The sequence below is a fragment of the Condylura cristata genome, unplaced genomic scaffold (assembly GCF_000260355.1).
Source record: "Condylura cristata isolate star-nosed mole 26May11 unplaced genomic scaffold, ConCri1.0 scaffold00006, whole genome shotgun sequence".
NCBI lineage: Eukaryota > Metazoa > Chordata > Mammalia > Eulipotyphla > Talpidae > Condylura > Condylura cristata.
The window spans coordinates 17,261,424-17,273,580 of NW_004567107.1; the positions used below are offsets into that span (position 1 = coordinate 17,261,424).

At 45.6% G+C, this 12,157-nt stretch overlaps 1 protein-coding gene across 3 annotated transcripts in view; it reads right to left on the minus strand.

Moving 5' to 3' along the window:
- Positions 1-614: 614 nt before the first annotated feature.
- Positions 615-12,157, minus strand: part of LOC101635968 (A-kinase anchor protein 2) — a 384,285-nt gene continuing 372,742 nt past the window's right edge. For all 3 annotated transcript variants that reach the window (XM_012721381.1, XM_012721382.1, XM_012721383.1), the window contains 2 exons: positions 8,812-8,850; positions 615-4,510 (listed from right to left, as the gene is read on the minus strand). In XM_012721381.1, the coding sequence (XP_012576835.1) occupies positions 4,412-4,510; positions 8,812-8,850 (138 nt within the window). In that variant the 3' untranslated portion in view covers positions 615-4,411. The remainder of the gene's footprint in view (positions 4,511-8,811; positions 8,851-12,157) is intronic.

Below are 12,157 nucleotides of genomic sequence, written 5' to 3' on the forward strand. Positions count from 1 at the left end.
ACTCAAAATAAGAAGATTGCAGGTCGAGGGGGAGGGGCAAGGACAGGTCAGGGCTGTTCTTGGGGGGGGGGGCTGAGGTGTGCACGGGTGATCACTGGGTGTGGAGGTGGAAGAAGCCCAGGAGGGCAGGAGATTGGGAAGGAAACTTGCTGATTTGCCTGACGGCCACAGCTCTTCATCTGGAGTGCCTGGGTCTTCAGAGCAGAGCCAGTCACAGATGCAGGAAATGGAACGATACAAGTAAGAGTTTAAGAGACCCAGGCCAAGCCTGACTTGACCATTTGTGCTTTCTGCCCGGCCATCTTTCCAGGTGAAGTTTGTGCCCCTGCCCCATCCAGAGCCAGCTAGATGGTTTCTGTGGGTCCTGAAGGACTTTCTGGGCACTGGCCAGGCCAGCAGGGGACAGCACGCAAAACAGGCATAGGGGCCAGCCTGGGAAGCAATGCCCCACAGCCACCCTGGCTTTCTGGGTTCCACCATGTGCAAGCCACTGCTTCTGCCACACAGAGAGAAGCCCAGGGTACCGCCGTATGACCAGCCAGTGCCCAGACCTCTCCCCCAGCCACGCTGCCGAGGACACACCTTTATAAAACCACACACACACTGGGTTTTTAATGAGAAAATAATTGTATACTTGCATCGAATGCCTCACAATCACTATAAAACCGAAGCAGGATAGTAACATTTAAGTGGTTAACATACACAGGAGAGCCAGATACAGAATATAATTTGCAAACACAGGATTGCTGTTTTTATCCCCGCTCCTCCTCCAGAAAAAAAAAAAATCATCTGGGTAAAGAGCAACACAAAATCAAAATTGGCAGCTCACTCACTGAATGCTTAAAATTCAGGAAGTTGGTTCTGTCACTAAAAATGGATATAGTCACCATCTCTAAACACTTAGGCTATTTTATTTTTTTTTCAATACATAGTTTAATTACATCCATTCTTTAGTTGGAAAAAAATGTTTGTCTTCAGAGACAAGAGTCAGCATTATTTCAGCGTTCCTTGGTACGCTACATGTGAGTGTGTGCGTGTTGTGTATATATGTGACACTGATCTATAGATACTGCTTATATGTTACTGTCAAGGGCAGGCAGCATGCATGGGTGGAGAGAGGCGAGGAAATTGCATTGCGTCATCCCAGCAGAACACAGCCCGGCCTCCTGCCACTGACAAACCCTGTTTCCATCTCTGCGTGAGAAAGCCAAGGCATGTCAGTAGTTCATCAGCTCCAGAGGAAAGTGAGCGTCTCTTAAACACTGCAGAATGAAATACTCTCAGGAAAGCTTGTAACAGCTACAGAATCTAAACTTTTGTTATAGTAGAAATTAACAAGCTCGCGTGCTATTGGAGGGTAGGGACAAAGCACCCAAGAACGTTTTTCATTAGCCTCTTCTTCTCGATTAGATTAGGCAGGAACAACTTTCCTCCTCGGATGTGTTGTGTCTTCGTTAATTCAAGGGGTTCATGTGGGGTCCCAGAGCCTAGTACGGTACTCTGTACAAAGCTGCGGTCCCAGGTTTCTCGAGGGAATAAAAATCTCGAGCGCGCACAGAAAATCTGGCTCTTCCAAGGCAACTGAAATGTACATTTTAATGGGGTGATGAGGAGTGGGGTGAGGAACAGCAGTCATTTTCCCAGAAGGCAGTGTCAGGGAACAAACAGGCAGAGGTCAGAGACGTAGAGGCCTCAGTCAAGCAGCTGTGTGACCATGCCAGGGTCATGGGACTCTTGTGTCTGTGGCCTCACCTCCACGTGGAGCCTGGACCAGAGGACCTGGGCCCCTGAGGCTATGCGGTCAGTGCTCTGGTCCAGTCAACTTGTCTGCCTCTAATGCAAGTCCTTTGAATGAATTGGTTTTTTTTTTTTTGCCTGCTAGACTTTCATTCGGCTGAGATTCTCTCTCAAAGGTAGATGTGAGATGGATATGTGGTTTCCTTCAAAACAGAACAAAAAAACTTCAGAGGAGTCCGAACAGTGTCCTCTGGTGAGACAGAGGGAGAGTTTGTCAATATCATGTCTAGGGTCTCTCCCAGGTCCACTGTCAGCGCAAAAGACCATTAGGCACGTTTGGGTTTTGTGCACCAGACTACACCACTCTGCTCTCCAGCCATCCTTGCATGCCTGAGACCACATGAGGTACCACCCGTCTGTCTGACTCTTGGAAACGAGCATCCTCAGGGTAAGCATCCCTTCTGGTCGAATCTCAGCTTTCTGATCTCTAATCTAGCACACCTCTCATCTTCCCGGGAATGTCTGTCTCCATGTTTACCTCCCGCATTGGAAAAATGAATTTCTTATGGCAGGGATCTTAATTTGCTTTATGTCCCCGTGGCCAGTCCATTTTGTTGAAGATTCGTTCAGACTACCCAAGAGAAGGAACCACACACACATGGTGCCGACTACCCGTCTGCAGAATTTGGCTTCAAATTGCAGGTTCCCTTGACAGTCTTCAAGGATCCTTGAAAGTTATCAGACAATTCCATTTTTATGTTGTGCCTACCACTTGTCTATGAATGAAAACTTCTCCGAAAGTCAGCACTAGTCAAATAAGAGCAAAGATAATGTGCATAACATTACATACAAATCTTGTGAAATTGCTACTTGTCAGAATAACATATTAGAACTTGTGACATACAATATAAAAACAAAAATGAATTTTAGTGAGGTCTGATTTGATTATTGCTTTTTAAAAACCTCTGTTTTAAAACAAAGGGGATGAATGGGAAAGGCTGGTCAGTTTTTGTTTTTTTTGAAAACAGAAAATTTTTGTCATCCAGAAATTAAGGGCACCCGATTATTGAATACCCTGGTCATATTGCTTTAAATGACAGAGTACAGCTGGTTTCTTCTAGAGTATACTAAGCATGAATATAAAGCATGAGAATAAATATGATACTTCCATAAATGTCAAATTACAAAACTGTTCAAAACTTTGCAACTGTGACTCACACAACTACCATGTTAGATCAATTTAATATCACAAATACTGCATCAGCTCAGTGCCTCTATATCCCTTTTCATAAAAAAGAAATTCTCACTTACTCCTAATGCTGGCAAACAGCTCTGGAGGAAATAACTGTACACCCTTGTCCCGTGATCATCCTGGAATTTTTATCTTCACACATATATCCTTAACCGTGAGCACATACATATCACACAAACACACAAAAACACCCACACACATGCACACTTTTACACACACACCATCTTTAGGATTTGCAGCTGATTCCAAGCCTAGATTTCTATTCTATATTTTTCTCTGTATAATCCTGAAAAACACTGGTTGCTCAACAAAAATATTATCTCTTGACTCCTTTATTCTCTCTCTTTCTCCCTTCACCTTTACCTTCATGACGTTTCCTTAATGTTTCATTTCTAACTGATCCAAAATAATCTATCATTCTTCCTACTATCTCTAAAGTCCACTTTATGGTATAAAATATAGTTATAAACACCTGTTTATTTCCTGTTCTCTCTCTAAGGCAGAGTTCGCCCTTTTTCAATTATTGCCTTTCTAAAAATACCCCCACCATCTTGAACCAAGCTGTTCAATGTGTACAGATTTTATACATGTATATATTCCCCCATCCCATCATAAAAATAGTTGTTACCCACTAAATAGTTTTCATATGAAGAAACATAACTGAAAATGTGTTCTCATAAACTGCAGATCAGTCAATATTATAAGCAGACGAGATCCTAAAGCTAAAATAATCCTTTTGGTTTGGCTTTCTCCCCCTTTCTCAACCTCCTAATGTAGAATAGATTGTGTTTGCAATATAACATATTGTCTTAAAAATGTGTACTTTATGTATTGCAATCATTAATTGCTCCCAATTAAAAACAATTCAATGTAAGAGAAATGGAGTCATAATGGCCTCTTCTGGGCAAATATAGAGAAAAACATTATTCACTTCATGGCTGCTAGAGTAAATGGAGGGAACCCAACCCCAGCGATGCTGGGTGCAGTGGGTGGGAAACGGCCCAGAGAAGTAGCCTAGGCCCAGACAGCACAGCTCAGGGCCCTGCTCTCCACAGGCCCCATCACCATTGTTCTTCCTCGTCACCCAGCAAGGCCTCAGCCCTGCCTGTCGCAGCCGTGTGGATTTGCTTGGAACGTCTTTGTCCTTTTGCATCAATTGTGGATTGGTCCAAAACCAGGCAATTCTTTTGAGTCGCCAAAAATCCCTTTCTCTTTTGACTCTTGGGAGGTAAGAGTGTGATGGGTGCACTTCTCTTTTCATTTTCTTTTTCATCACTGTGTATTGCAGCTGCTGGTCTACATAAGGATTGCTGAGTTTGTTTGCACTTTAATAAATATTCCATTAAAATGCTTGATGTGTTGATGTTTTGGTTTCTTGGTAACCCAAGCACCAAAGAAGCTTCCTGGGTGGAAGGAAGTTTATTATTCGTTGTCTTCTTCCTCCTGGTTGGCGTAGATGCCAGCCTCCCAGCGCAAGGCCAGGGCGCTCTTTCTTCGGTTCACCCGTGTGGCCTCAAGGACCTAAAATCAGAGGGAGAAAAATTAGGCAGGGTTCATAGATACTCGTTCTCTGCTTCTTTCCTCCTTCCCCTCTTTCAGCAGTATCTAATGAGAGAGGACAGTAAGTGTCTGGTAAGGCTGGGAGGTAGGTGACAGGAAAAGATGGTAGGTAGGGCGGGCGGTTCTGGGTTTGCATTCACCTCATAGCCAAGTTCATTTGCTATTTGAGCAACACTTTTCAATAAAGAGAGACTTCCTGAAATGTTCTGCCATGTTCTTGGGCTAGGCTTGACTTGCAGTAAGGTTTTAGGTAACAAAGCAGATCTCTAGGCACTAAAGAACTGGGCTGTATTTTCTCCAACTTTAGTTTGATCAAGATGAGATCCACATGAATGACATTTAGGTTGCCAGCAAATGAGAAATGGCTCCATTTCATGACAAGGCATCAAAAACAAGCCCATGCATGCCAACCAATTCAATCACTGTGACATTTGCGTGGGGTACTGCAGTTTCTGATTTGTAAAGAAAAGTCTAGTAGGACCCATATCGGCTGATTAGCCAAATTGCACCGATGCTTGGCTTCTCCTAAGAGCAATCACTTTGGCAAGGACAGCTCTGAGAAGTATGGAGGTGTAGCAGGCAGTGATGGGGGTCCGGGTGTAGGCAGGTTTTGTACGGTAAGGGTCTGGGTCCAATTATCTGCACCTCTGATATATAAGGGATTTCCCAGGGCGTCTGTGTGTTTTCTTCTGCAAAGCCTACCCCTGTCCTTTGAGCAGGCCCAGCTGGGCCGACACACAGAATGCCTCAGTCCTGATTGCTGAGGGAGTGTTCATTGCTGAGCACACAGACCATGTCACTGCATGTCTTGCGTGTGGGTATGCCATGTCACCCACTCAGTGTCTCAAATAACAAGTCTGTAGGGCAGCACTCTTGCCAGTCTGGTGCAGTCAGGGATTCTCAGGTCAACGTGTGGTAACCCAGAACTGAGAAAAAGTGCTTGGACTAGAAGTCCTGAGTTTCTCGTCCAGTTCAGTTCCTGGAATACCCTGCTGCTGTTTTTGGGACCTGTGACTCAACTTACTTTATGTATAAAATGGACAGTTTCTGGAGTACTCTGCTTTATAGGCTTTCTGAGGAGGCAGGGGGATGCTGACATTCAGGCAGGTCAAGATTTTGATCTGAATGACTATGCGACTCTGGGAAAGTGTCTGCTGCCTGCGTCTTCGTTCTCCTCTATGGGAAGTGGGAACAATAAAAACTACAGTACAGAGCAGGACATATGAGGCAACGACTCTAAGGCACTCAGCCTAGTTCTGGGTGCAGAGAAAGATCTCAGGTGACATTCATTTCAGTCCTCGTGTGAAGGGGCTTTATAAACGCGAAAGCATTATTCAAACATAGGCATTTTTTTTTAATAAGGAGAGATATTTTAGTATGGCCTTCTGCTTGCCCTGCAGGTCACAAAAACAAACAGAAAGGTCTAGAAAAAGCTGAGGTTCTAAATCAGTAAAAGGGGTCCCCATCCTTATCAGATGTCCTTGTCTTTTACGTAAGCCCTATTTTAACTGTTCATCACCCTGAACAGATTTCATTTACTCTCTCCTTCAGGAACCCAAGTTACAATTCACTTAGCCATCATCTTACAGATGTTTATGGGATTCCTACCAAGTGTCAGGCAAAATGTCAAGCAAAGAAGACTTTCTCTCCTCACAGAGCTTAGTCTCCACAAGTATGATGAGCAGAGAAACATATTTAAAATTGTGGAACATATAGCAAAACTTGAGTATGGACATCTGCTTTTCACAGCCCAAATAAGTCAATTATGCCAATCATGAACCCCCCTTTTTTAAAATTTTCGTTTCCATACTTTGTGTGATCACTTAACATAATCCTGTATTTCTGAGGAAATTTAAGGACTTAAGGAATGGCACAGCCAAGAACAAAAGTGGGTTGTTAGCAAAGTAGTCAGTGACCTTGCTGTGAAGCCGTCTGGGTTTATAAGGATATGATCTCGGACTAGTTCAGGGGTGAAGCGGTCCTGAACTGGCTTTTTGAAAATTCAAAAGCCAAGCCCCTGGGGAAAGTATATGAATGAGCAACTGTTTCATAGTTTCTTCAGAGGTAGGTGTGTGTGTGTGAGAGTGTGTGTGTGTGTGTGTGTGTGTGTGTGTGTGTGCGTGAGTCACTAGCAAATCCAAAGTTTTCTATTTCCTAAAATCCAGTCACTTTCTCTTCTGGGCCAATCCACCCCCCTCACCTTCCAAAAGAAACAACAAACAACATTGCCTCTGGGGTTCTAAGACTGACTTACTGTTTAAATCCTCACTATTATTTTATGGGCTTCCTATTATTATTGTTTCATTTCACACAGGAAGAAGCTGAAGCTCAGGGACGTTAAGTGACTCAACCAGTGGTGCTCAGTAGGAGGAAATAAAGATCTGAACCCAGAATGCTGAGCGGGGAGCTGATGCCCCAGGCCTCTGAATAACACTGGGCTACTGCTGTTCAGTGGCTGTAAGGACACTGGAGTAGCAGGGAGAGCAATAAATAAGCACTGTGCAAAGAAATGGAGAGAATCAAAAAATAGTAACAGATTTGAGCTCAAGTTTCATCACTTTCACAGACAGTCACAATTTGCAATGTACAGTAATACGAGGATGCATAGTCTCTGTAACTAGAGCTTCTACTACTGGATATGTAGAGGTAAATTCTTCCAAAGCTACACAGAGATATACCTACAATAACATTCATTAAAGTACTGCTTGTATTGTGGTGGGGGGGAGGGGAGGGGCGGATAGAGGGAACAGCCTGCCTTTCCATACTAGGAGGATGAATAAATAATGACACAGCCCAACGGAATACTATACAACCGTGATTTAGAACTAGACATATCAACATGGACACATCTAAACGGTGCAGACAGCATACAGTAAGGAACTGAGGATAATATCATATGAGACCACTTATAGGAAGCTCCAAAACATGCAAAGTCAAACTGTTTCTGTATTTATATATATAGTATAACACATGCATGGAGGGGCCCGCCCTGGGGGCGCAACGGGTTGAAGCACAGCACTATGGAGCTATCCGCAGCCACTGTAGCACAAGTTCAATCCCCAATCAGGGAGCTGACCCACATGGCGCAGCAGACCTCTCCTGGCCCACCCGCTGCTCCCCTCAGCAGTGTGTTTCAGTCCATCTGCCTGTTCTGCTCCCCACTCTGTCTCTGGTGAAGCCTCTCACCCCCGCACCTCTGGCCTGTACCCATGTTCTGTATGTATAAATAAATAAAACTAAAAAATAAATAAATAAAAATAAAACATGCATGGAAATGATAAACAGCACAGCCACCGCTCCAGAAACAGAGATAGGAACTGGGAGAAGTAACAAGAGGGTTTGAGTTGCATTTGCAGTATCAATTTCTTTACAAGTATGAAGACAATAATATGAAATGATAACAATGGGTAAACTGTGAGGATGGCTTTATTTTTTCATGATGTCATATGACTGGAACATGACATCAGGGATTCTGTTTTGTTAACTGTTGTATTTCTGGAGCCTGGAAAAGTGCTTGACACCTAGGAGGTTCTTGGTTGTTCACTGAGCAAAGGAATGAAAGATCTGTCATTCTGTTGATCTGAAATCATTCTTTTCAACTACAAATATTACAGTGCTGTGAAAATAAAATGATTTTAAATGTATGTGTTTCCTCATAGCAAAATAAAGTCAGAAAGTGGGGGGAAGATCAATATTGTGCTTTTTCATAGCACAGGTTTGTGAAATACATGGAAAGAGAAACTGCAAAGGAGGAGTTGGGAGAAGCAATTCAATATTTAAATGAAGCACTTAAGGGAAAAAATATGGGTTTTTAAAAACTGGGTGAAAGTGGGGGAACGTTTGGGATGATTCCCTTCTGGAATAACTAACCCTTGCGCTGTGAAATGTAGTGTTCTGGATTTGTGTGAAGGTAGATGAAGGACAGGTTAGGATCACCAGTCCTCCTTTGGGTAACCAAGCCAGAGGACATGTGCTCCCAGCGTCCACTAGTTGTGCCCTCTGGTCCAAACATCTTCCAGATCCCAGAGCAGGGCAGGGTCTGCCCAAGCCCGCCACACAGCAAAACACAGCAGTGACTCTCCTCACACATTCTCCGACGCCTGAGGCAGTCCCTCAGCTCAGAAAGGGCAAGATGAAATAATTATGGAGACAGCCTGCTTCCCGGTCTTTCTCACTTAAAGGCAACAGGAAATGGCAAACCACAACAGCATGCACCTGGGCCAGGCATGCAGGGAGACCAAGACAAACAAGTTGAAAAGTACCTCGGAAGTCACCTTGCAAGACAGTAACTTAGAGGTGTACTGGCAGAGAGGGAAAAGACCAGGGTTAGTGCACGGCAGACCCACTCACACTTCACCCCTGCTGGGAACCAGCCCCTCGGGGAGTGGCAGAGGGGGGTAACAGCAGGAAACCACTACACACCCACACACAAGACCGCTTCATCTGATATTTGTTTATTCAAAGGTTCATGTCTTTTGGAGCAAATAGACTGGCTACGATTCATGAATAAAAATATCAGAGAAGCCCATTCTTTGTTAATTCAAGATATGTTGCTTCCATTTTCTATGCTTTGAATTAACACCAGTCTCTCCTCCCTGTGTGTGACTGGCAGCCCACCAGCAAGGTCCTTGTGGGACATCTGGGATTTGCTAGAAGTTACAGCCAGTGGTAGTGAAATCCCACAGGATCTTTTCAACCCCAAAACAGTCTTACAGTGTATTATTTCATGAAAAAATGATCCTTCCCACAGACAGAAGCTGGTTTGAATGCCAGAGTCTCTGAAGCTGACCTAAGGCCAACAGGCCTCAGGAGGCCACACAAACTCTCTCATCCCAAATTTTGGGGACCTGATAAGTGCTTGGGAGCAGAGTGGTCATGGAGGAATGGAAATGACCCTTTCCTTCCTGTGGGTGACTAAAGTCTCTGCAAGGAAAACTCAGGGGACAACCATCTGGCTCTGGCAAATGAGGTGGACGGACTGAGTTTGGGTAACTCCTCCAGAACTGTGGTAAAGGTCTTACAGTTTTACACTGCTCAGAACCATGGGGGTGCTTACTGGTTTGGGGCATTGGTAACCATAGGCCAATACCCTTCCTTCGCAAGGCCACCCAGACAGCCTCTGGGAAACTATGATCCATCAGCCATTCTAAACTGCAGGACTGATCAGAGAAGGCATCAGGCCCAGATAAAGGGCCGTTTCCAAGTGAGACAACATTTCCAGATAAGAGAAACCACAGTGAGAGCAGGACTGCAGCTGGCTGTGCAGTGCATGATCAAGAACCATGGGGCGTGCACGCATGATCAAGAACCATGGGGCGTGCACGCCCGGGTCCCCAGTGAGGAAAAGGGTGCCTTTCTGGAATGCTCACTAAGGCCCTGTATGGGCTGGTTAACATAACAGTCCAGGATGTGGGGGAGGTGGGGTGGGGAGTAATACTCCTTACTCCAAAAAATTAGCTGAGGGGCCCACTGGTAGTTGGGGCCTGGCTGAAGCCTTAAGCATGAAGACAGGCATTAGTGACTGTGTCACGCAGAACAAGCCAGCCCAGGTGGCCCAGGACCATGGCTACTGAGGGGACACCCTGCTCCAGTTCTAAGCCAGACACCATGTGGCTGTTTGGGGCTCTTTTTGAAAAAAGGGGCTTTACCAGTTTCTTGTCACCAACTTCTTTTAACAACTGAAAATGAGCAGAAGAGGCACTGATGACTTCATGTCACCAACACAGACATGTGTTGTTTCCAAAGAAAGGTTCATGATTTATTTCTCCACCTCTTGTCAAGACCCTCGCTGCCTTGTTCCCAGCAGGAGAGAGGGACAGCTCAGGACCATGAGAAAGTCCACCAAATGCTGTTATACAGTGGAAAAACTGAAGGGCCCTGAGGGAGATCAGGACTCCAGAGTGCCTGGGGAACATTACCCCTGTTTTGATAAAGATGTTCTTTTCAGGTAGGTTGGCAAAAGTTACTCCTAAGAATGGCAGGCATGGTTTCTTCGGACTCCTCTCCTTCTTCTGCCCTTCACACATTAACATCTGTGTGTCTAACGTATCACCCCAGTTCCCCCATATTTTAAACTCTGCCATCTGTTTGAGAAGCACAGCAAATGAGAACTCTGCCTTTAAATTCCCAAAGAGCTTGCTACCCCAGGCAAACTCAGCCTGGGCGTGATCTGTGTGAGGGACACTTGGTGGAGACAAGAGACTTTTGGGAAGGAATAATACTGGCAGGTGGAGATGCTGGGGTGTCCTTGGAGCCACGTGAGTCATCTGAGCCTCTCAGGGTGGAGGATCCACATTCTGCCCCAGAATTGTGCATCTGAATGGAAGGACAAGGATCAGGGCCAGGGCCTCAGGGGGCTGGCTGTGGGCTCCAAAATGCAAACTCCAAGCAAATCCATCTGCCTTCTGTGGTTATGCGCCTGGTAAAAGGGGGAAAAAATGGAGAAGGGCCACTGATCAGGCAGGGGCCAAAAAAAAAAAGGGAAGTGCATTCTTACACAGACTTCCACTTAGTCAGTGATTGATGCAGATAAAAACAGGAAAGACCCCCTGAGTGAAAAGGGCTGAAGAGATGCAGGAGCAGACAGCTCTGGGCATGGACTTGCTATAGATGCAGCTGACTGGAGGTTTCTTTGCCTTTCAGAGTTGAGCCTCTTAAAAGAGGCTACAGCAGACTGAACAGCGATGTCCTGTTGCTAAGAATTTTCACTGACAACCATCTTGGCTCTCTGTAATATCATCCACAGTGCAACCCCCTTGGCCTTGAATTCAAGATCTGGGGATATGAACAGCTTGGTTATTTCTTTCTCATCTGAAATATTTATTTACTTGAGAAAAATGGAAAGGCTGCCGCTCCAATGCGTAAGTGAAGCGATCGGGACATGAAAACAGACTCCCAGTCACTCCCTTAATGGCAGGGGAAATCCGCCTGGCTGGCATTTGCTAGCTGGCTGCCAGACGTCGGGGTCTGCACACAGGCTCTGGCCTCTGTCCAGGGCATGGGTAAGAGCAGGCTCTTCTCTGCTGTGAGCAATTTTGCCGCTAGCACTTGCAGCTTGACTGGCAAGGCCCAAAAGAAGGCACGCAGAGTGTACAGAAAACTCCCCTAAACTCAGCCCAATGCGGGCATTGGTCCAGAAACTCTCCAGCCTGATAGTGGTCCAGGCAGTTGAGGTGCAAACTGGAAGGTGAGGTGGGGGGTGCCGTGGGGGTCACCAGGCAGCTGTAGGGGTGTAGCCTGTGTCCTTCCTGCATACTTTGAAAGCAATGTAGTTCCATGTCTGCTTTCAACTCCAAAGGCAGAAGGCAGGAAATGAGCGTGGGATGCCTGCTGTGAGCCCCACAGCATTCGAGGCTAAGGGGATCAAACAATGAATCGTGCAAATGGGGGTTCTCTGAAAAATGACTGGAGATGAACTTAATCACTACATCCGGACAACAAGCATAAAGCTGGAGTGTCCCGGGGAAGCTGGGCAGCACCTTCACGCTTCCCAAGCCCCAGGTGGAACAGTAATGTCATCAGGGACAACAGCCCTCAAGTCTCCTCTGGGGAAAGAAACCACAGAATAGATACAGCCCTGTGACGTGACTGTCACGTGCACAGTCCTCG